Below are 23960 nucleotides of genomic sequence, written 5' to 3'. Positions count from 1 at the left end.
CTGTTTTGTAAAGGATCTAACTTGTTGGAAATCATACTGTTACACCTCCCCCTCACCACTGTCAAGAAATGACAGCCCAATGCAAACATGTCTTATCTACTCAGGGAAAAGGAGGAAGCCAGTGAAGGTGGTATGTCCATTCAGGTTGTCATAGACTCTAGCGTCCTCCCACAATTCCACAGACACTTTATCACCGGCAACGAGATGAAGGACAACAGCGTTACTGCTGCTGTCTGAGTGGTCAGATGAATGGTGGTCATAAGTTGAAACCTGACGAACCCCATTCTTCATTAAGAAAGCCCCTGTGAGGTGAGTGTTGTAGCCGTAGGTACTGAAGGTGAAATAGTAGAGCCCATTCACCGGCGCTGTGAAGACACCTACCACAAAGTGGAAAAAAAACAAACAAACAGATTTAGGTGGAGTTAGCCAGACAGTAAAAGTCCTACCTCTGTCTTGCACTCTGTTACACACGTAGACACACACAATTATGCTCAGCATTTATGCTGAACCCGCATAAACGCTGATCTACTGGAGTGAAAGAAAACTCGAGAGGTTAAAGACAAAAAGAGAAACTATTTAAACCTAACTTCCTCTACTTCCTGACTCCAGCATTTCAAGAGGAAGTGACAGACCACCACAACGGATCGGCGATGTGTCCGTTAAATTGCCAGTCAAATAATGGTAATGGTCTTTCCTATAGCCCCCCTTTCCTTTTATCAAGACTTACTGGCACCCAGTCGATCATCCTATATGACAAATTCAGCCCATTTTGAACTCCAACCAGGGTAAACCAATGATACCGGTCAGCAAACACACACACACACACACACACACACACACACACACACACACACACACACACACACACACGCTGTCACAGTAGTATACACAATCGAAAAATTAGTAGAAGGTCAATCAATTATTTCAGTGGTCTAAACGATATTATAACTTTGGTTGTAAAGAAAACTTCAAAGTCATGAGCTTGACATTAACACACTGAAAACGTGCACACACACATACACACTTAGACAAGTAAAGCCTTCACCTGTGATTTGGTCATAACCATTGCCAGTGTTTGAAAAGACTCTTTTGAAGACCAGTGTTGTGTCTGTGCTTGGCCCTTTGAGAATCTCCCCAGACTCCTCTAAGGACACAGAGAAGGCCACCTGGGGATGAGCTGTGGTTATACAAAGGAGATTTGTAAAGGTTCAGAGAAAACCATGATTGGCAAAGACAAAATGTTATCAAAGCAAAGACCTTTCTTAAAAAACAAAACAAAAAAAACACCGCCACTTTTTTTTTGGGGGGGGGTCCCCCTTTTCTCCCCAACTGGACCTGTCCAATTACCCCACTCTTAGCCCACTCTTGGGGTAATTGTATCCCGGTCGCTGCTCCACCCCCTCTGCCAATCCGGGGAGGGCTGCAGACTACCACATGCCTCCCCCGATACATGTGGTGTCGCCAGCCGCTTCTTTTCACCTGACAGTGAGGGGTTTCGCCAGGGGGACATAGCGCATGGGAGGATCACGATATTCCCCCAGTTACCCCTCCCCACTGAACAGGCACCCCAACTGAACAGAGGAGTTGCTAGTGCAGCGACCAGGACACATACCCACATTCGGCTTCCCACCCGCAGACACGGCCAGTTGTGTCTGTAGGGACGCCCGACCAAGCCGGAGGTAACACAGAGATTCAAACCGGCGATCCCCGTGTTGGTAGGCAACGGAATAGACCGCTACGCTACCCGGATGCCCCCTACTGCCACTTTTTAAAAATCTAAAATGAGTACAATCCTCCACCTGCAAATAATTGCAACACTTTTGCTCATAATTGCCACCACTTTGCACACTCGTAGCTCGAATTCTACAAGCACAGTTACAGAAGAGCAACCGTTAAAAAATGATTTGGTTTAATAAGTTTTTTCTAGATTTTCCATCAAGAAAAAAAATAAAATAGACGCTTATTCATCTTACCTTTCCCACCATTCGGTTTCAGCTTCTCTATCTCCTCCTCTGTGGCATTCATTCTGTCGTGCATGGCTGAAAATAGAAATGTAAGACTTTATAAATAAATGTAAAATAATCACGGGAGGGATATGGTAGTCTCGGGAAATGATCTTGCTCCTATCAACGTACCCTCATTTGCTTCCTTCAGCCTGTTTGTTTCAGCTCTTTGTCTTTCCAGCTCCTCTATGGTGGCGTTGAGCCTCGTTTCTAAAACGTTAAGGTCATTCCGCCATTTCTCCGTGTCATTCAATTTCGCCTCCAAGCAACTCAACAGCTCGATCTTTGCGGTCAGCTCTTTTTGCTCCTCGTAAATGTTTGCATCATCTCTCCGTTGAAGGATGCCCGCTCCCCACTGACAGCCCAGTATGGCGAGCAGAAGAAGAGCCCTGAATCCCATTTTCAGGTTTGTTTGTTTTGTCAGCTTAAACAAAAGGTTTGGCGCTCTTCGTCCGTTTTCCTTGCCGTCTTCACACTTGCCTTTGACTCTTTTACCCCAGTGGATTTCTGGTCCATAAATTCACAATGTTCTCAGCGGAGCAGTTGCCCTGTCAGCCTCCAGTGATTAAGCACCATTGAGGATTTCGGCCCCCAGGGGCCACCTGTTGGGGTTGTGTCCAGACAGGTCGACAGAAAGATTGTGTGAGTGTGTCTGCCAGGAAACATTCCTCTGAAGGCAAGGGGACATTTATGTGTATCACAAGGGGTTGCTGTATACTCGTGCATCACATCACAGAGTGCCCCAAGCTGCTATGCGTGCTCATTTCAAGAATCAAGAACGTTATTGTCATTGTGCCAAACACCACGAAATTGCAGGTGTGTCAACCTTAAAATGGTGCACACACAAGAGATAAAAAATATAAAATATCAGCAATAAAAAGTAGAGAGTCTAAATAATATACATGAAAAATATAAGCAGTGTAAGGTATAAAATACAATACAGGCAATGATAAAACACAACTTACATGATGCAAAAACATCAGAAGCAAAAATGCAGTCAAAGTGCGGTGGACAGATATGAAGTGGCTTAAAGTGACATGTGAGTAAATATTGCAAATACTGCACGTGCCCAATAGTGGCAGCACATCAGTGTTGTTGGACTGAGAGATGTCCGAGTTCACTAGTGCCACAGCTTTTGGAAGGAAGCTGTTTTTCAGTCTCTTTGTGCATGTGTGGATTGATTGACTGGAGGTATGGGAAGATGGTGGCACGAACTCATGTTTGCGATGGCCTCACCCAGCACCAACTATGCAGTGTCTTTGTCTACGTCTAAGTTTGTGTGAAGTTTTTATTTTTTATTTAATTTAATGGCTGGGAGAGCTGGCGTTGGATTGGCTGAAAGAGCTTGGTCTGTTGCGTCCTGTGGGCCCAGGGACCACGGCCCTGCCCGGCGCTGCGCCCGAAGAGGAAACACCGTGTGGAATGCGGGGAGGTGCGTCGAAGGTGTCTGGCTGGGAAAGCTAGCATTGGATCGGCTGGGGGAGCCTGGTCTGCTGCGTCCGGTGGGGCCCCAAGGACCACGGCACTGCCTGGAGCTGCTGGGAGGGCAGTCTGACAGGATGCGGAAGCAGCGCAGGCTAAGCTAACTGCTAGCCCATGCAGACCGGCAGTTCCAACAGTCATCCTGGCTGGAGTTCATTGTCTGGAAAAAGGAATTTTTTGGATTGTGTTGCACTGAGTGGACCGTGTTGTTAACCGTTTTTTTTCCTTTGTTCTCTCCGTTTTTAGTGGTGTCGCTTTGGAGAAATTTTGGATGTGTGTTTTCATCTTTTGTGTTGCACTGCTGTGGGCTGGGAGAAACAAAATTTTGTTTTTTCGTGTATGCAAGTACATGTAAGAAAGGACAACAAATTGTTCCCGACTCCTGATTCCCTGATTCCTGATCTGAAGCGCCTACCTGATAGGAGGGGCTGAAACAGATGGTGTCCGGGGTGTGTAATATATTTTAGGATGTTCTTAGCCCTCCTCACACAGCGAGTGCTGTGAAGATGTTCTAGTGAAGGCATCTCAATGCCAAAAATGGCCTGTGCTGTTTCCACAACACAATGGGGAGCTTTTTTTTTCAGCTCTGGTGCAGCTGCTGTACCAGAATGTCATGCAGTTTGTTAGGATGCTCTCGACGGAGCATCTATAAAAGTTGACAAGCAGTTTTGGGGGGAGGCTGAAATAAGCGAATAGTGAATTGGGAAAAAAAAGTTTTCATATGTCAACCGTGAATTAACTGATGATGTGCTGAGCGGTTAAAAGTTTCAAAAAGAGATATTTTCAACGTCCCTTTATGAGTAGCTTCGACTGATTTATCAAATAACTAAAAGCTAACTTGTCAGAACAGGGTCAAAATGACAACATCACCCAATGGCGCACATAAGTGTATGTATATACGTAGGAGTCATGAATTGCTGGAGGGGAGGTGTGGAAAGATGCAGGTTAAGTGTTTCACAATAAGGGTTTTCGAGCTAAAGATGAGCAGACGCTTCCTCACATTGGTGTCTTTTCAGATCTCGAATCATCCTGCCAATCATCCGGAAGTTAAATAAAAAGAAACAGATAAACTATAATCAACTTAAAAAAGGTAAATTGTGTTGCGTTCTTCCATATCCGAGTTGACTCGGCTATGGAAGGCTGAATAATTACCTTAAGCAGTCAATAGTTGTCATTTCAATGTTCCTATTGAATCTCAGTTCTGTTTCTCACCACTTTGGAGGAGAAACTACAAATGTGTTCAAACCCCGGGGTAGTCCAACCTTGGTGGGTCATCCTCCGTGTGGAGTTTGCATGTTCTCCCCAGGTCTGCGTGAGTTTCCTCCGGGGGCTCCGGTTTCCTCCCACAGTCCAAAGACATGCAAGTCCGGTGAATTGGCCATACTAAACTGTCCCTAGGAATGTGTGTGTGTGTGTGTGTGTGTGTGTGTGTGTGTGTGTGTGTGTGTGTCTCAGGCCTGTGATGGCCTGGAGGCCTGTCCAGGGTGTCTCCCTTTCTGCCACCCAATGACTGCTAGGATAGGCTCCAGCATCCCCGCGACCCTGAGAGCAGGATAAGCGGTTCAGATAATGGATGGCTGGATGGATGGATGGACGGAACTACAAAATGTTCAAAGCAAACCTATCATCTAAATATAAGCTTTGGGGTTAAAGACATTGGCCATCTCCATTCAATGTTTTACTCAAATCACTAACCCAGATACTAAGGCTGGGCAATTGTTTGATATTATCGTGTACCCTCTTTATATGGTAAAGGGTTAGGACCAAGGCCGTAATTTTGACGGTTTTGGATTTTCAGAGTTTAATAACTTTGCGGAAAAAAAGATATAGACCTTCTGCTCCGTGAATGCTCCTAAAATTGCAAATATTTGCATTAAAATTAGTTTTAGATCAACTGCACACAAAAAAAGTTATAAGATCTACCTAAAACGACCATGAACTGTCAAAACGACCACTCGTAATTTGCGCAATTGTGCGCTTCATGTCACCATTTACGACATGTGTTGGTCACATCATTTCCTTTGGCGAAGTTCACTGCTCTGTCCTAGAAACACACTAGCGTCCTCCAGTGCAGAGTAACAGTCTAAACTTGATTTCTGGTTATTGCCAACATGTCTGGCTACAGACGCCGTTTCAGACGCACCATGACTACCACCGAGGCGTTGCAGTATTTACAGGTGTTGGACAGCGGCCATTTTAAATTGTTTGAAAAATAGTTATTAAAGTTGTTAAAATGTTAATTTTGGTGTCAGTCGTTTCATAATAACAGACATACTAACATATACAATGCATTAATATCTCAACTGGATATTTATCTTGACAACCGTGATCTTGACAAACCGTGGGCCGTCCCATGGTCGTTCTAGTAGTTTTAAGTTCCGGTTGTTGTTTGGGTCTGTTTCAATAGTTATTTTCAGTTTTTTTTTTTTACATTTCACATTTTATAGGCCTTGTTATGTTTGTTAGATTAGCAATATGTGTTTTCATTTTGTTTTTCAGGTAATGTTTTCACTTTTTCAATTTTGCTATTCAAATTCGACCATGTTCTCTCTGAAGTTGGAATTTTTTTAAATTATTAATTATAGTTGTTAAAGTGTTACTTTTTGTGTCAGTCGTTTCCCAGCAGATATACTAACATATGCAATGTATTAATATCTCAATTGGGTATCTATCTTGACAGAATATAGAGTTTAAAAACCGGCCGTCATTTTGACCGCCCACGGTTGTTTTAGGTAGGAGTGGAATCCCGGTCGTTTACAACATTACATGACACATTCACTGCACAGCTACACACAGTATGTAGATATGCCATAACTGATCCTGTATGAGTCATATATGTTTTGTTCATGTTTCACAACACAGTATGTCTCTTAATGAACACTGGTAGGCAACTATGAGGTTTGCTCACGGCCTTGACGGAGGACTCACATCCTCACTGTGAATTCAGCTCTCCAGATGTGGTCTGGTATAATCACCAAGCATGCAGCAACAGAAGACATTCGTGGAGGCAAGAAACCAGTCAGTAGGCCTAACACAAGTGGAATCTAAATTTGCATCTAAAAACGCTTAGAAAACGCCAGCCGTGCCGCTTCCATTCTTTTATCCAAGGGGCTTGGGATACTGTCGCGCCTGCTGTTACTAAGCAACCAAAAGCTGCGCTCTGCGATGACATAAGTTATGACAACACAACATGCGACAATTTGTCTAAATCATCTCCCCAGCAAAAAATAAACAAAAAAAAAACGTCCCCAGCACGTCCCCTAAAGGTCCTCTCCGAACTTCCACTAAATGTCATTGTGTATGGTTGTCATTACGTCACGCGGATGTTATTGTGGGATGTGGGACATTAGGGGAAAGTCTTCTAGACGTCCCTGGGAACGTCCCCCCGACATTACAGGGAGGTTACGGGAAGGTCCTCGACGTCCCGGGGCGTCACGGGGACGTTATTGTGGGACGTTCAAAAAAACGTCCCGAGGACCATTATAGGGACGTCAGGGGAAGTCTTCTAGACGTCTTCCCGTTATTGTGGGACGTAATGAAAACCCTACACAATAAACGACATTTACCGGACGTTCGGAGAGGACTTTTAAGGGACTTTTTTTTTTGCTGGGTCAGTGCGTAAATCTATCGACAGGATGCTAGGGTATTTCTTATGGAAAAGCAAAACCCACTATATGCGAAAATCTGTCGTTCTAAATACACACAACAATGGCGGGCTACATTTTATAGAATTCGGCTCGCTTAACAATGCATTCAAAATAAACTGGATATCCAAAACAACCTACTTCTCTTTGGGATTTCATCTCTCATCAGGTTTTTTTCACATTTAGGTGGTCTAAAATTAATTCTCCTTTGTAACTATAGTATTAAAAAAAAAACACTCGAACTTTCACATTTTCACCAACAGGTTCTTTTGGCTTGGGCGCTGATTTACAAGCACAACTTCTCACCGCAGAAATATTACATTTGGAACAACTGGGATGTTGTATATAAGAACAAGTCATTATTTTATGGCAAGTGGTTTAACAATGGCATTATGCTAGTGAGTAGGGTTGGGCATCATTTGGATTTTAACGATTCTGATTCCGAGTCCGGTTCCGTTTTCGATTCCCGTTCTTAACGATTCTCGACTCCGGCTCTTTGAGACGAAGGGTCAGAACAGGTCACATGCTTATTTCACAGAAGGAAATTGTATTTAAAAAAAAAACTTTATACAAGCCATACGGATCATTCATGTGAATGTCTCATTCTTATATTTACATTTACAACAGCTGTCTTTATAAATGAAGATGAAGAAATAAAGACACAGTCGCAGCCTGGTCCGGACTACCAGGTATTAAACTCCTTCAATTTGAAACAGTCCTTGTTTAGAAAAGTGAGCATATCTGCCTTCTCAGGCTGTATACGCCAGCGTTCAGTGTTGTGTCCTGTAACGTTTACCTTGTACTGCCGCTAGGAGGCACTGCTGGATAATGAAACGTGTGTTCTACGACGCTACAGTAAGAAGAAGAGAACATAAGCTGGCGGCTACGCATGTAACGTTGAGTGCTTAACGAGCTCAATAAACCTTTTCTTAACATTACCTGCTGTCGTTATTGAAACCACTACGACACCACAAACTGGCTACGAGGATCCCCAGCGGTTTATTCCTCACTGCCCATCAAAAGCTCACATTTCACTATTTGCCTAGTTTATAGCAATTCGCTCATGCACTTTGTTTGCTGTCTCGCTGTTGCGAATAAGGCAAACGTCATTAATTGTCACTTACCCAGTTGCGACGAGGCGCTGCTTGCTGCTTGCTCGGGGTTGGCTGAAGAGGACGCCGGGCAGGAGACGGAGACCGGCGCAACGTGTCAAACACGGTACACTGGTTAATTTGTACACCGTGTAGGCGAAGGTGTTTGGCCACATTTGTTGTGCATCCTCCCTTGCACGAAATACTTTTGCCACAGGCGTTGCACTGTGCCAACCCTTCATTTTTCAAGGCAAAATGAAGCCACACTTCCACCGCCGCTTGCTCCGGTCCACGATGGCGCACATTTAACTTGCGGAAGCGGAAGTTACGTAAGCGGCACGCCGCCACCCCGGAAACGGAAACAAACTTTAGCAGTGAAATTTAGTTACGAGCCGACAGGCAGAATCGGAATTTGAATTTATTAACGATTCCTTTGGAATCGGAATTTTGATGCCCAACCCTAGTGAGTCAGTTGTTTAACAAAGGCGGGCTTTTGTGCAACTACTCAGAATTTCTCGCCAGGTATAATTACCCCAAAAGAATTTGCTATAGTTTTCAAGGATGTCCCATTTGGAATATAGTACATGTTATTTAGGAATGTTGACCACTCTCTGCCCTTGTCAATGTCACCCCCTGACCCAATTTAATCTCCATCAGGAAAAGTTTTTTTTTCTTCTTCGTAGAGGCATGAATTCCAGAATAAGAGCTTTGTTTCAGGCCAACGTCGTTTCTACCTCCTGCAATATTTTATTGGGGTGACTTTGTTAGTAATATTGACTGGAAGATAGTTTGGTCCTTACCACAAAAGTTCCTTCTAACAAATAAGGTCAAAGAAGTTTGATTTAATTTGTTCCATAGATTATATCCAGTTAAAAATTTCTTACAAAAGTTAAAGAGTTACATAGATGTAAATTGCTCTTTCTGTGAATTACATCCTGAAACTTGCTCCCATTTATTTTGGTCTTGTACTTTTACATATAAGCTGTGGAAAGATGTTAATCAGAATCAGAATAATCGGAATCAGAATACTTCATTCATCCTCGAGGAGAAATTGGGTTCTATTACAGACCCTCACGCTCTAATAACTAAAAACTAACAAGATACAGGATAATCATTTTATAGTTAACATTTTCTCAGATTTTGCTCTTTATTATAGAAATATTACATGTTGTTGCCATGATTATAGTGACCAAGATTTTAATGGTGTTTTTTCTGATTAATCTAATTCTCCTTGCCAAATTCCACATTCACAAATGTAAATTTACGAACAAAAAATCCAATTTCTTTGTATTTATGGAAGAAATTGAACAATATGTGTCAACGCTTTCTTCCTCTCTCAAAAAAAGCTATCAAAGCAATGAATGTTTGCAATATCTTTAATGTTTTTAAGTGTCATATACTCGCATTTTCATTTTTCTTCTTTCTATCCTAGATTTGTTTTTTCTTTCTGTTTGACACTGCTAATTGTTGTATTTTATTTATTATTCATTTGATTCTGTTGTCTGCTTTTGTCATTACGTATGTTGACAGTTTAAATAAAGAATTCTAAAAAAAAATCCTATAATATCCGATAATATTGTAGCGAATTCGCTACAATATCATCACTTCAGAATTTTTATTGAAATTTTATAATTATGAACTAAACCCACAATGTACACAGTAATTATTTATATAAACAATAGGACATAAATATCCTGTCAGTCCCCATTTCCAATTGAAAATAGTTTTTTATTCAATCTAATTAATTTCATAATTTTTAAAGTTCGAATGACATGTCGGTAAACATGACCGGGGGAGCTTATTACATAGGAAACAGGAGGAAGCCACTGAAAGAGCAGTAGTCATAACGTCTGTCAATGAAGACCCATGTGTTTATCCAGAGACGCATGTAGACCACCTCCCCAGCCTCCAACAGCAGCGTGACCCCATTGGAGGAATTGTCATTTCTCTCTGCAGTGGATTTGTGTTCGTACGCAGACATCATGCGTTGGCTGCCTTTAAATATGCTCAGACCCATGTCATTGCCTGCGAAACCATAACCCGAAAATCTGAAGAAATAGACTCCTTTCACCGGGGCCGTGAAGATTCCTGTGTCGGAGAGCGACAAGAGGGAGAGAGGGAGAGAATTAAACACCGAGGCCCGGAAAGGACAGTCAGGTGCCATCTATAAAGTTTTGAAAAACTAATCCATGTAAACAAAGATTAATGAATAACAGAGGCCAGACTTCATGGGAGTAAGTTTACAGTATCTCACCTGTCAGAGGATTGTAAGCTTCACCAATGTTTGTGAGGACTTTGCCAAAGATCAGGTTCGTCTCAGTGTTAAAAGGCCCATGATGTTTATCTTCACTGGACAACAAGGAAGCTGAGAAGGCCGCCTTTGGACGCTCTGCAGCAGAACAAAGACATTGTATACAATGTAAGGCAGCAGAATGGTACAACTTGTTGGCCCCCCCCCCCTTTTTTTTTCTTTCTCCCCAACTGTACTTGGCTAATTACCCCACTCTTCTGAGCCGCCCCGGTCACTGCTCCACCCCCTCTGCCGATCCGTGGAGGGCTGCAGACTACCACATGCCTCCTCCGATACATGTGGAGTCGCCAGCCGCTTCTTTTCACCTGACAGTGAGGAGTTTCGCCAGGGGGACGTAGCGTGTGGGAGGATCATGCCATTCCCCCCAGTTCCAGTTCCCCCCTGAACAGACGCCCTGACCGACCAGAGGAGGCGCTAGTGCAGCAACCATGACACATACCCACATCCGGCTTCCCACCTGCAGACACGGCCAGTTGTGTGTGTAGAGACGCCCGATCAAGCCGGAGGTAACGTGGGGACTCAAACTGGCGATCCCCGTGTTGGTAGGCAACGGAATAGACCGCTACACTACGCTGACACCCTTGTTGGTCCTTCTCTGACGTGCTGAACTTTTGATTTCTCTCTATCGAAATACTGTTGAAGTGACCAATACTATCAGTTCGTGTCGAGATAGCAAATAATCGCACCATTCAATCATCGCTTGCTCCAGTGCCTCATATCTTTCAACTATGCAAAGTTGAAAATGTACAGTATACAACCCTATACTGTACATGAAAGTGGAGGTTGGAGTGGCTGCTGTTAAATGTTATTACCCAAAAGCTAGGCAACAGGGGCAGCATGAGGGCCCAGTGGTTAGCTCTGTCACCTCACAGTAAGAAGGTCCTGGGTTCGAACCCCAGGGTTGTCCAACCTTGGGGGTCATCCCAGGTCATCCTCTGCGTGGAGTTTGCATGTTCTCCCCGTGTCTGTGGTGGGTTTTCTCCGGGTGCTCCGGTTTCCCCCACCATCAAAAAGACATGCATGTTAGGGTTTATACTCCTGTCTGTGCCCCGGACCCAGGCAATGGAAAGAAATGACTGCAGTTGGTCCTCAGGTGCCGCATGGCGGCTGCCCACTGCGCCTAACTACACAGCTAGGCTGGGTTAAATGCAGAGCATGCATTTCTCCAAGGGGATTAATCAAGTATATCAAATCAACCAAAAAAAAAACAAAAAAACACACCAAACAGCCAATTTAACCCTGCAAACAAATTGGCAGCATGCTGGCAAACACTTGTCTTGTCTGGGAGAAAATCAGAAAATTGATGCACCCCTCTCCTCTAGCTTGTGCAACGTATGGTGGGCTGCGCAAACATGGCAAGCACCAACTGGCAAGAAATTTGCCCTCGCCGTCACAACACCCAGACATACGGCAACATGCTAAGTGTAAGGCCAATTACACATTTTCAAGTTTACTTACAATTTCCATACAGCATAGAGTAAAAAACTCGATTAACGCTAATAAAGCGATATCTTCATATCTATGAAACCGGAGGCTGGCTATCGTATTGTAGTCTACCTGCGTTCTCCCTCTTCAGCTCCTCTACGGCCGCTGTCTGTGCTTTCAGTTCATCCTGGGTGGTGCTGAGTGCAGAGCTCAGCTCCGCCACCAAGGCCCGCAGCTCCCTCAGCTCTGTGTATATGTTCACTTCTGAAGCCGCTGGGGAGGCCCCAGAGCACATACAGTTCATCTCAGAGGGGTTCTCAGCTTGAGAAAAATAGACGACGCCAAAAAAGACGAGTCCGGATGTGAGGAACATGATCACTATTACCGCCTTTTACCACTAAAAATGCAAAAGTCTTTACTTGGACACAGACACAGACTCGCTCCCAGCCTAGTCCAAAGAGCCACATGCGCCGAGTGAAAAAGGTTGGGTCTGTTGACACCCGTCTCACACACAAAGGCGTATTTAACCGTGGTTAGATTTTAACTTAACCCTGCTGAGCAGTACTCATTTCCTGGATTAACAACTCTGTTTCTCAACAAGAGAATGTTTATTTTGACATCGAGGGTTTCCCCCACCCAGGCCCGAGACCCATGGTAAGGTTGTGACTCGGGGCATTATAACAATCACTTGATTGTATTGTGAAAGGAGGCCTTTTTAAAAAGGGTGGTTGTCATTCAAACTTTGTCTTTCCAAGGGAATGCAGTAGTTCTGAACAGTGAGGAACCGCTTCGCCCTTCTGCACTTCTCCTTGAGCAGTAAAATCACCCTCTCGTTTACAGAGGGGCAGGGTTGCGTCATCCAAAAGGCCAGTATTAGCACAGTGCCGCATCACTGACTCTGTTGACCCATGCATGTGGTAATTTATGTGCATGTGAATGTGTGCTTACGTAAAAGCACACATTCTGTTTACATGTTCTCATCTAGCTTGAACGTGGTTCAGTTCAAAAGAGTCAAAAGTTAGATACATTTGTGAGCGTCCTACAACCTCACAGCACTGATAGTGTAATTGCCAAGAGGGCATATCAAATCGAGTGCGGTTAGTGTAAGTATATATTATTCCGCTACTGAACTCGTAACCAGATAATCTTAAAAATCCTTTTCCCCTTTGCGAAATTAAGGGTGATGCGGTGATAGGCAGCAAAATGTGGATTAAATCGTGTCCTCTGTCAGCAGTGATCACACTGAATCAGCTGTCTGTAAGGGGCAGCGTGCAGGGTCAAACTTCTAAAATAAGACAGAGGGAACTGAGATGGACAAACTTAAAGAGCGACTCCACACCCTAGGTTTGCTGACGTCTAAAGGTTAAAACTGTGTTAGGCTGGTCTTGGTACTCTGTGATGTGAGCATAAACACAGCTGCGGCTAATGGCATTAATAATGGCTCTGTGTGACTTAGGTGTGCCCAAAGAACCAACGCCAACTTTATTGTCATGTGTATTTAGAATACAATGACACTTTTGTGCTCTGGCTCTCTCTGCCTTGACACAAGGGATACAAGGACACACCATCCCAAACATAAGACAACACTACAGACCTATATAGACTATGTACACATGAATTCATATGTTATATACACAATACAGAAAAGTACATGATAACACAACAATGTAAGGTGGATGTGGGTGGGTGCATCAGCTGTTCAGCAACCCAATTGCCTGCGGAAAGAAACTGAGATGGGTGGTGCGTGATTTGATGCTCCGCTAACATGGGGCGCACGGCGGCCCAGTGGGTTAGCAATGTTGCGTCACAACAAGAAGGTCCTGGGTTCGAACCCCAGGCCGCCCCAGGTCCTTTCTGTGTGGAGTTTGCGTGTTCTCCCCGTGTCTGCGGTGGATGTTCTCTGGGTGCTTTGGTTTCCCCCCACCGTCAAAAAGACATGTATGTTAGGGTTAACACTGCTGTCTGTGCCCCTGAGCAAGGCAATGGAAAGAAGAACTGGGTGCTGCACGGCTGCTCCCTACTGCTCCTAGCTACACAGCTAGGATGGGTTACATGCAGAGAATACATTTCATTTGTATGTATGTACAAAATGACTAATAAAGAGTAGTCTATTTTGTAGTTGGAAGGAGCGAGAACAGAACACGAGCAGGGTGGCTGGTGTCCTTCATGATGTTTTGGGCAGTCCTTTTGCACGAGTGGTGTAAATATTATGAAGTTGTAGTTCCATGCCAATGATTTTTGCTGCTGTCAAAAGTTTCAAATTGTACATGCCAAGTTACGTCCACAATTCCGTCCGTCCGTCCGCTCGTCCTCATAATTGTGGACGTAACTTGACATGTACAACTTGAAACTTTTCACCCGTTTGCTGGGAGGTGCGGGTGAAAGTTTGTTGACAATCCTGTGCATGTCGCTGACAGGTATCCATGGTAAATCTTGCAGGCAGCTTGAAAAATTGTCAATAGCACACGCCGACAAACAGGAAACTGGTATGACCGCTGCAGTAGAAACCGGAAGTCAGTGGACTACAGTTATGCACAGAGCCGAATGCTAGTCAGTCAGTCAGTCTAGTCCACACATACACGGGTATCTTTGAAAACGTAGCTTTTTCCTGTGCGTTTTGGCCTTTAGGCTACACTGAAACTACGTTTTAGGCCACTGAAAACGGGCCTTCTGGAAACTCCGGTTTCAGTGTTGACGTGTAGACAAGGAAAACGGAGTTCTTGACTTGTTGTTGGCTCTTTTTTTTCTTGTTTTTCTTCAGGCTTCTGATTGTCCAACACGGCTTTATGGTTAGGGTTTATATCGCCCCCTGTTGGCGCGGCATGCTCTTGACAGCTTACTCTTTGTGTTACGTAGCATGTGTTTTAAGTTTTCATTTGAACAGGGTTTTTTTTTAACAGTGCTTGTGTGGACGAGGTTTTTAAGAACGAGGAGGAACAATCCTGTTTTCAAAAATACCCATGCACGTGTGTGCCCACTCATAGTCCACCATACCTTATTTTTAGGCTCTGCCCCAGTAAACTAAACAATATAATACAACATTTACACACTACACCACGGCGTATCAATTTATTTATGAAGATGGAAGATTTTTGCTAGTGTGTGTGTGTGTGTGTGAGAGAGAGAGAGAGAGAGAGAGAGAGAGAGAGAGAGAGAGAGAGAGAGAGAGAGAGAGAGAGAGAGAGAGAGAGAAGAGGAGGAAGAGGGAGGAGGAAGAGGTTAGCGCATATAGTGGAGAAGAAGAAGGAGATGGGGGGGGGGTTAGCAAAGATGTGTCAGTACTGCGGCGGATAGTCCAGGTCAGCTCATTCACTCGTATACACTTACTAACCGGAAGTCAGGATTTTCCCTCCATTCTTAACGAGTTATTTTGTCCATCTGGAGCAGGAAGTCGAGTTACACTACACTACTGCATGCACAGACAGTCATGTCAATATCAGACCCTCCTCTGGAGTCGGAGCTTGGCATATTTAACTGAAATATCAGCCGGCAAAGAGCCATCGCATAGAGGAAAACCGTTCACTCACCGATGTGTCGGGACAACAGCCGAACCCTCTCTGTCACTTGTCTGCCATGCTTTCTACAAGGCTTCAGCGCTTTATTGAAACACAAATCAGAAACAAAGTCACAAATCAAAGGGGCAACTTTAGACAACAGGGATGCGGTACCAGTCTTGTGCATGCCACATAATGGACACTTAAGGGACACTGCTTGGCATCCCCCTCATCACATTCTCTTTTTATACATCTTATAAATCCATATAATTTTGTTATCCTGTTTTAATGTTATATCCTTCTCTCACTAAGATGTGTGACTTTTTTTTTTACAGGGTGATGGAAGTCACGTGGCTTGTGTCCTAAGCTGTTGCGGTGGCATCTGGACCCCGCTTAGCATCCTCCTCATCATATATTTTATAATTCTGTTATCCTCTTTCAATGTTGTATTCTGTAAATTGTGTAAGCACAACATCCATTGCACGTCTGTCTGTCTTGGAGAGAGAGAGAGAGAGAGAGAGAGAGAGAGAGAGAGAGAGAGAGAGAGAGAGAGAGAGAGAGAGAGAGAGAGAGAGAGAGAGAGAGAGAGAGAGATCCCTCCTCTGTTGCTCTCCCTGAGGTTTCTTCCTATTTTCCCTCCCTGTTAAAGGGTTTTTTAGGGAGTTGTTCCTTATCCGATGCGAAGGTCTAAGGACAGGATGTTGTATTGCGGTAAAGCCCCTTGAGGCAAATTTGTAATTTGTGATATTGGGCTATACAAATAAAATTGGCTTGACTTGACTCGACTTAACGTCATTGAAAGTTGAGTGCTATTACTCCAACAAAAAATATATGCGTAGGTGACTTGTAGGTGACACTTAGCCCACGTAGTGAAATAAGTGGAGACATTTGATTTCGAAATTAACATTTATACAGTCAAAGGCATGAATTATGTGTGCTTTTCAAACACGATGATGAGGACTTCTGTTTCTCTTCATATGACGTGATTGATTTGGAGATCACAGTCAGGTGAGGGCCATTTTAAGGATGACTGATCATTGTCTGAGGTGTTGTGGCAAACTCAGCAGACAAGCTCGAATGTCAGTAATCGCCCCTGGCATTCTGCCCATGTTTTCCCATCGCCCGGTGCTGGGATCATAACGGTGGATCAGTCCGGACTCACTGTAGTCCTCCTGGCAGTATCCCCCAAGTACGTAGATCTTTTCCTCCAGGACAGCGGAGGCTGCCCCAACATGGGCGATGGGAAGAGACGTGAAAGCGCTCCAGGAGTCGACCACCGGATCGTACACCTCACAAGCTAACTGGTCAGTGTAAAACTTTCTCAGGTTACACACTCCACCTGCCACGTAAAGACGGCCACGCAAGGCCTCCATGCAGTGCTGGGCCCGGTCCTGGCACATGTCCGCCAGGTAGGTGGTTCCTGTCTCCGGGTGGTAGACGAACATGGAAACCAAGCACTCATACTTACAGTTGAAGCCTCCTGAGACAAAGATCCCATCATCGACAACTGTGATAGCTTGGCCACTCAGAGCCTGGTCCAGTGGTTTGGCGAAGCTGAAATTAATTTGATTGAATGAGTTCATAAACTTTAAGAAGAGAAACAGGGGAATCAGACGGGAGAACAGATAAGGAGCAAGTGCAACCCACCTATACTCAGTCCATCTGCTTATGTAAAATTGTTTATCTATTTTTGAAGATGTCGGTGTGTGTGGTTATTTTACTTGGATGCCATCATGAAAATCCTGATCAAATGTGAATATCACACATAATACAGAGTGTTAGCTTTATTAGGTCTATGCCTGGACCTTTTTGTAGAACTGACTTTCATCCACACCTTTGGCAGAGATTTTTGCTTTATCTCTAGGTTCAAACATGCCAAAGTGCATTGACTATATGATAATGTGCTATTTGATAGGCTCTGCAGAATCTTATCTTATCGTCTGCGTGAGTTATTAACACAATGATGTTCCAACTTTTGAACTGAGTGCTTTTGCTCACTGGAAAATCAATTTAGGAGCACCACAAGAAAAAACAAAAACAAAAAACAACACACCAAATGTGACGAAAGCTGAATCTGAAATTGTGCCAAGGAGGCATTTGTGGCTGCCAAGTGAACAAAATAAGCTAAAATAACTCCATAATGTTGATATACATGAAACCTCCACCATTCTCATTTCTCTACTGCCCTACTATAACTATGCTGTTACATTTCTCTTACTCAGTTTTCATTTGTTTTCACTTAAAAGTTGCCACTGTGCTTCTCACCTCCAGCAGTCAGAGTCAGAGTTGTAGACTTCCACACTGTCTACGTTGGTGTTGAGCTCCTTATCCCCCCCAACAGCATAAAGGCGCTCCTCTTGTACTACCAGCGGGAAGTTACTTCTAAACTCCTGCATGTCTGCAAGTCTCTTCCAGCTATCCTGCATGGGGTCATATCTAGTGTGTGTGTGTGTGTGTGTGTGTGTGAGAGAGAGAGAGAGAGAGAGAGAGAGAGGGAGAAAGACAGACATTGAATTGCTGGACCATCTGTTCACCTATGTCTGGTCTTGTGAAACATAAACAAAATGTTAAAATCACTTATTTCTAAAGTGTTTGGTTCCTTTTTACCTATAGGCACACTTCATGGTGTCCTTCTTTGAGTAGAAGTCACATCCTCCAACCACGTAGAGCCTTCCTCCCAGCACCCCGACCGCGTGCCTGAACCTTGGCTTGTCGGGCATTTCCCCCAGCCTCCTCCACTCCATCACCTTTATCAGCCCTGTGCCGCTGCGAAGCGAGTTGGCAAACCACAGTTCCCTGCTTGGTACTCGCGGTCCCACATCTGGGTTCAGCTGGTCACCCCCAACCAGAACCAGGGCATGTTTGGGCCGTCTCACTCGGCATTGGTCCTCGGTTTTGGGGGAGCTGAATCCAAACTCCTTGAGCGCCGAACCATAGAGTTCCACTTCTTTGTTTCCGCTGCACTCCATGCGCAGGTTAATAGCCCTGACCTCCCTGAACTCTCGAAAGGTCATGAGGGGGAAGCGGACGCCAGTCATCAATAGGCCTGCCAGGCTGATCCTCTCCTCGCGGTCAGTCTCCACCCAGGACACCACAGCTCTAAACACAGCCAACTCCGAAGGCACACACAGACCATCACAGCGGAGGTAGCCTAGGAGCTTCTCCGCTGGTAGGTCTGGGAATTTAGCTGTGGTCGACACCTCTCGGAAGTTCCTAAGCACAAAGTCATCAGCCTCCTCGAGGAGCTCAGGTAGCCCATAAGCCTCGGCAAAAGACGCCACATCTAAACAGGAGCTCGCCTCCATTTTGCGCTGCATGAAGTCAAGGCAAAGGGAGAGGGCGGGCTGGAACTGAAGCTGGAGTGCTGTGCAGGTGATCTCAAAGACACAGTCCCAGCTAAGGTGGAGGGTCCCACTGTAGGAGCAGCCAATCAGAGCCTCCAGCTCAGAGGCCAACAGGAAGGGGAGGGTGACACGGGGCTGATGGGATTCTCTCATCCCACAGGTGAACATGCCCCGGAAGTAGTCACTGCTGGCAGCCAGAATAACTTTATGGACTGTGGCAATGGGTAAAAGAGCAAATTTAGAAAACAGTTTAATTTTATTTAAAAAAAGAAAAAGAACAGCAGCTCATGATATGTTTAATAAAGGTGGAGTAATTTTTTGTAATCACGATCAAATGTCATTGCAATAGTGTCTGTTTTCCAAATGTTAAATAGGACTATTGTTGACTGATAAATGCACTAGTATTCATGCGCAAGCCCTTAAAGACAACTATTTCCACAGCAGCTAATAACAATACATTGGTCCTTTCACACATGCTCACTGACCACAGAAGGAGGCCCCATCCACATCCAAAATTACATCACAGCCTACTGTTTCTGTCCATAGCCGCCTGAGTGACTCAAGGCTGATCTTCATTTGCTCTACAGTGGAGATCTTCCTTTCTTTGTTCTTATGATTTCCGCCCTCCTTCATCCTCTCCTCTTCCTTAGCGCAGAGATCCAGAGCTCTGGGGGCTCCCAGTGTGCAGGCTGCAGCCTGTATCTCGGTCACAGTGTCTCTGTTAAGAGTTGCTATGGCTCCGGTGTATGCAAACTCCAGCACGGCTTGTAGCCCTAGAGGAGATATTTCTGGACCCAGACACACTGACCAGCCCTGTGCTTTTGCATCCATATGATTATATTTCCCTCCTCCATTTCGTTCCTTTTCTTTGTCTTTGTCTTTCATTTTTTCCCAGATGAGGGAGCTGACCCCAGCCAGGACAGGGGAGTGCACATGGAAGCTCTTCCCTTGCTCTGTGTTCAGAGTCAGATCAGTCAGGACAGACAAGTCTTGGAATTCCTTCAAGGCTTTGAAAATCTCTTTGGGATATGTTTGGCTTGTGCGGACTTCAGTGTTCAGGTCCTCATTCTTATCCTCAGATGCCTCTCCTTTCTTATATTCTCTTTTTCCCAACTGGCCTGTTGTCCCACTGTTGTCCTTCTTGATCTCTGCCCCCTCTCTCTCCCCCTTCCCACCCATCAGTCCCATCCTGGCGTCATTGAAGGCCACGATCCTCCTCAGTTCATGGTTGACCTGCTCTGCCCCTTCTCCTCCGTCTTCAATCAGTCTTCTCCTCCTCTCCTTCTCTCTCCTCCACCGCTCTTCCCACTCCATTGGAAGGTAATGCCTTGTGAACTCCATGGCAGTGGTTAAACTCAGTTCTCTCAGTAATGCTATCTACCCAAGCCTTTCTGTGGTCGTTCCTCTCCTTTCTAGCCCCTCTTACTCTTTGCTTTTCATCCTCAGAAGTCAACTCAATCGCTGTCTGTTTCCTTCATACAGACTCGCTTTCTCTGATGGGACTTAAGATATAAACAACCATCTATTCTTAGTTACTGGGTCAGACAGATTTAGTTTCAACAGAATCTTGGTGGGCACACCGTAATAACCCTAACCAAGAAAACAGGAAGGAACTTTAATGTTAGAGACTTCATATAAGCCATTAACATTGAAAAGATAAGAATATTGTTTGCTATGCAATTGACCCTAAATATTAGTTACTTCAAAGAGGTTACGTGGCCACAATAAATCAACTCTCTCCAGCTCAGAGCATAATAATTAACCAGGCCCAGAGTGTTTATACTCTCAGTCGTTGGAGTCAATCCCCTGCAGTTTACAGATCTAAGCCTTAACGTATCTTCTGCAAAATTATGAATGGCATTATAGAGGAATCCTCAGTGATGATGGTCACGTGGTTTCTCTTAGGTCTATCAGGATGCCAGGCTGAAGGAGAAGGCAATGAGATCAAGATCACAGAACTCGCTGACTGAGACTTTGGAAAGAATGGGGAAGAAAACATCCCTCTCAACATAACTTCTCCACCGGACCGTGAACTGACTGCTCAGTGAGTGCTGTGCGAGCAGAGCTTTGGCAAAGAGACTCGCAGCAGCTGTGGTGGCTTTCGATGATACGACTAGAACAGCGGTGGCTAACCATGTGCCATGGAGAGCCATGTGTATGCAGGTTTTCATTCCAGCCCGACTCCACACCAGCTGATTTCACTGATACATTCTTCCTCTTTGGTTGAAGGGTGGCTAATCAGTGAAATCGCCTGGCGTGGAGTCCGGCTGGAATGCAAACCTGCATACACATGGCTCTCCGTGGCACATGGTTAGCCACCGCTGTCCTAGTTGTATCATCGAAGGCCACCACAGCTGCTGAAGGTTAAAGGCCGCTCAGCAGGACAGTGACGGAGCTACAGCGGATTAGTAAAGATAATGGAAAGAATATGATGACTAGCACCATTTAATAACCAGTGTACTCATTGTTTAAATGTGAATCTAATTTATGATCAGACATCACTACTGATTATCAATAAGTGAATAACTTGATTTTTTTTTTAAAGAAGTAGATACCATATTGTTGCATCTGATGGAGTCATAGCAGAGTAGTTTGAGCGGAGTTGTTAAATGGCATAATATGAAGTAAAAGAAAATCAGAATATTTATAACAATACACTGCCAGCAATGTGAAATCACATGTCATCTATCCACCCTAGAGCAATTTCGGGTGGCATTTTCAGCAATACTGGGTACACATTCGGTTACTATTGGTCCTGTAAACATCGATTATCCTTTAGTGTTCACAAACATTTTATCTAATATTGAAAATGCCAACACCAATACCTCAGTATTTCTACCTCCTCATGCAAGTCCTTCACATATTGCCTTCTTCTGTTAATAACTCACTCACCATTCTGCCAAAATAGCAATTTGGGTATGGTGTCTGTTTCTCTTATACCATAGTGTTGCATCTGATGGGGTCGTGAGATCGTGTTTACTTTCCCTCCTTTGGAAGGAAAGTAAACACGATCTCAGAGGGATTTGTATATTCAAAAAACAACGAGTGAGGACAAATGCAAAACTTCATTGTATATCCATCAAAGGAGTCAATCTATGGAACAACTGTAAAAAAATAAATTAAGATGTGTACATCAATAAGTAAGTTTAAACAGCTCTTTAAAAATAACATATTGAATACTAGATATAGGATGGATGAATCCGCTTTCTTACTTTGGTTATGAAAGATGCCATGTAGATTAACATTTATTTCCTTCCTTACTTATGTAACGTGCACGGATAAGTAGACACGTTGGCCCTTGGCTAACGGGTCGGACCCTTTAGTCGACTGGTTGACGTTGTCGCCCGCGGTGCAGGAGATACGGGTTCGCGTCCCGGCTGTGGCGGTTCCCGGGCTGCCCCCCAAATTCGCCATACTTGTATACTTTGAACTGCGGGGAGAAAACCGCAATGTCTTGAGAAACTGAACTAAGGAAACCCTTGCTTTTGTGTGAGAGTGCCTTCATATAATACTACTCACCTCCCCTGGCATTCTTATGGCCTTCTCCTGATGTGCCGCGGCCTTTGGGCTGGTGTGGGTTCAGGCCTAGCGTTAACAACAGCGGCCTACCAAATAGTGCAGCATCGGTCTCATCAGCGGGTCCGCGCCGATGGCTTTACGCCCAGCAGCTGGATGTTTACATCGACCTGGAACATCTGGACAGCAGCCAAACAACAGCGGTTTCACCTATGAGTTCGCGCCAAAGGCCAGAGTCCCAGCAATTGGACACGCAGAATCATTTGGGTATTATTCAGTCTCCTTTGCACGCTACCGCAAAAGCCACAGAGACTCTTGGTGCTAAGTGTCAAACTTGGTCATCCTCAAGTATAAACTATAATGGCACACACACGCAACTGATTACAACCACTATTAAAACTACAAACCCGGTAATGAAGAAACATCGATCAACAAATTTTTTTTCAGACGTCAAATCAAGCCAAGTTAATTTGGGACCCATATAGTAAAACGAAAGGGTTACTTGGCGGACATTTAAATGTCTGAAGTATGATCCCGAAACGAGAGCACTTATTAATCCAGTCAAACGTTGATTTTTTTTTTAGGTTTATCAGAAACACGGCTAACAAGTTCCTCACCTGAGGCTGCAATAACAATGCCTGGCTACAATGCTTTTAGAAAGGATAGGGGCCAGGGGAAGGGAGGAGGGGTTTTACTGTACATTAAAAGCACTTTAAAATACAGCAGAATTGAATGGTTTGACGATGACATCAAACTCTAATATGTAGGAGTAGATATAATACTCTGAAATGACCTTCAAGTTATTTGTATTGTAACGTGCAGAGATAAGCTGAGACCAATACGAACTTGTGTCTGTTATGACTAGCTTGGCTTACGGTCACTAAAAGCTTGCTGGTTAACTCTGAAAGGTTGGCTGAGAAGTCGATTATTTGACCACGTCACAGTACATATCGAAAACCCTCAGCTAAGGTGAACTTTTTTAGACAAATTAAAACTCTCCTTAACTTTTGCAGTTCTAAAAAGGAGATCATTTTCATAGGTGATTTCAATGTAAATTGGGATGAAAATAAAGAAAAAAAAAATCTTAAATCAATAACAGATCATTTCAATCTTGCTCAGCTTATAGAACTGCCAACTAGAATTACTAACCAGTCTAAAACCAGAATTGTTTTACTGTTCACAAAACAAACCGGAAAGAATTATTAAGACCCACAACCTCTTGACTGGTCTGTCTGATCACAATGTCATCTTCTTTACAACAAAACTCACTAAATCATGGTTGTGCAATTTATCAAACTGATCTAAGGCATCCTATCATAACATAATTTCAAAAACTCAACAACAAAATTTAGAGGCAGCCCTAAAAGAAATAGATTAGGCCGAAATTATATCATGTGAGGATATAACCACTGACAGTGTTTCATTTCATTCAAAAGTCAAAGAGGTTATGGCGTCTTTAACCAAAAGGGGGAGCCAAAGAAAAAAAAAGAGGTTATGGCGTCTTTAACCAAAGGGGGGAGCCAAAGAAAAAAATGGAAAACAATCTATCATGGCTCAATAATGAATGCAGGAAATTAATTAAAATAAGAGAGCAATTACTTAAAAAAATCCCTAAAATCTGGCCTGATTATAGATCGACAACAATTTACC

General features: G+C 44.1%; 3 protein-coding genes across 3 annotated transcripts; all 3 read right to left on the bottom strand.

Moving 5' to 3' along the window:
* Positions 1 to 94: 94 nt before the first annotated feature.
* LOC130130400 (complement C1q tumor necrosis factor-related protein 3-like) lies at positions 95 to 2798 on the bottom strand. Its single transcript, XM_056300100.1, has 4 exons — positions 2136 to 2798; positions 1974 to 2039; positions 1046 to 1177; positions 95 to 377 (listed from the first exon to the last, which is right to left on the bottom strand). Exons 1-4 carry the CDS (start codon positions 2401 to 2403, stop codon positions 97 to 99), a joined length of 747 nt encoding a protein of 248 aa, XP_056156075.1. The 5' UTR covers positions 2404 to 2798; the 3' UTR covers positions 95 to 96.
* Positions 2799 to 9580: 6782 nt separating this feature from the next.
* Positions 9581 to 12453, bottom strand: cbln11 (cerebellin 11). The gene is made up of 3 exons (XM_056300101.1): positions 12089 to 12453; positions 10475 to 10609; positions 9581 to 10308 (listed from the first exon to the last, which is right to left on the bottom strand). Exons 1-3 carry the CDS (start codon positions 12327 to 12329, stop codon positions 10022 to 10024), a joined length of 663 nt encoding a protein of 220 aa, XP_056156076.1. The 5' UTR covers positions 12330 to 12453; the 3' UTR covers positions 9581 to 10021.
* A 3527-nt stretch (positions 12454 to 15980) lies between these two features.
* On the bottom strand, positions 15981 to 20227 carry si:ch211-63p21.8 (kelch-like protein 33). Its single transcript, XM_056300089.1, has 4 exons — positions 19280 to 20227; positions 18058 to 19006; positions 17716 to 17886; positions 15981 to 17004 (listed from the first exon to the last, which is right to left on the bottom strand). The coding sequence occupies exons 1-4, from the start codon at positions 20133 to 20135 to the stop codon at positions 16485 to 16487; spliced, it is 2496 nt and encodes an 831-aa protein (XP_056156064.1). The 5' UTR covers positions 20136 to 20227; the 3' UTR covers positions 15981 to 16484.
* Between the last annotated feature and the right edge of the window lie 3733 nt (positions 20228 to 23960).

Source organism: Lampris incognitus, chromosome 20, assembly GCF_029633865.1.
Source record: "Lampris incognitus isolate fLamInc1 chromosome 20, fLamInc1.hap2, whole genome shotgun sequence".
In the NCBI taxonomy this organism is placed as follows: Eukaryota; Metazoa; Chordata; class Actinopteri; order Lampriformes; family Lampridae; genus Lampris; species Lampris incognitus.
Note: the sequence above shows the minus strand (reverse complement) of the source record. Positions and strands in the feature narration are given on the sequence as shown.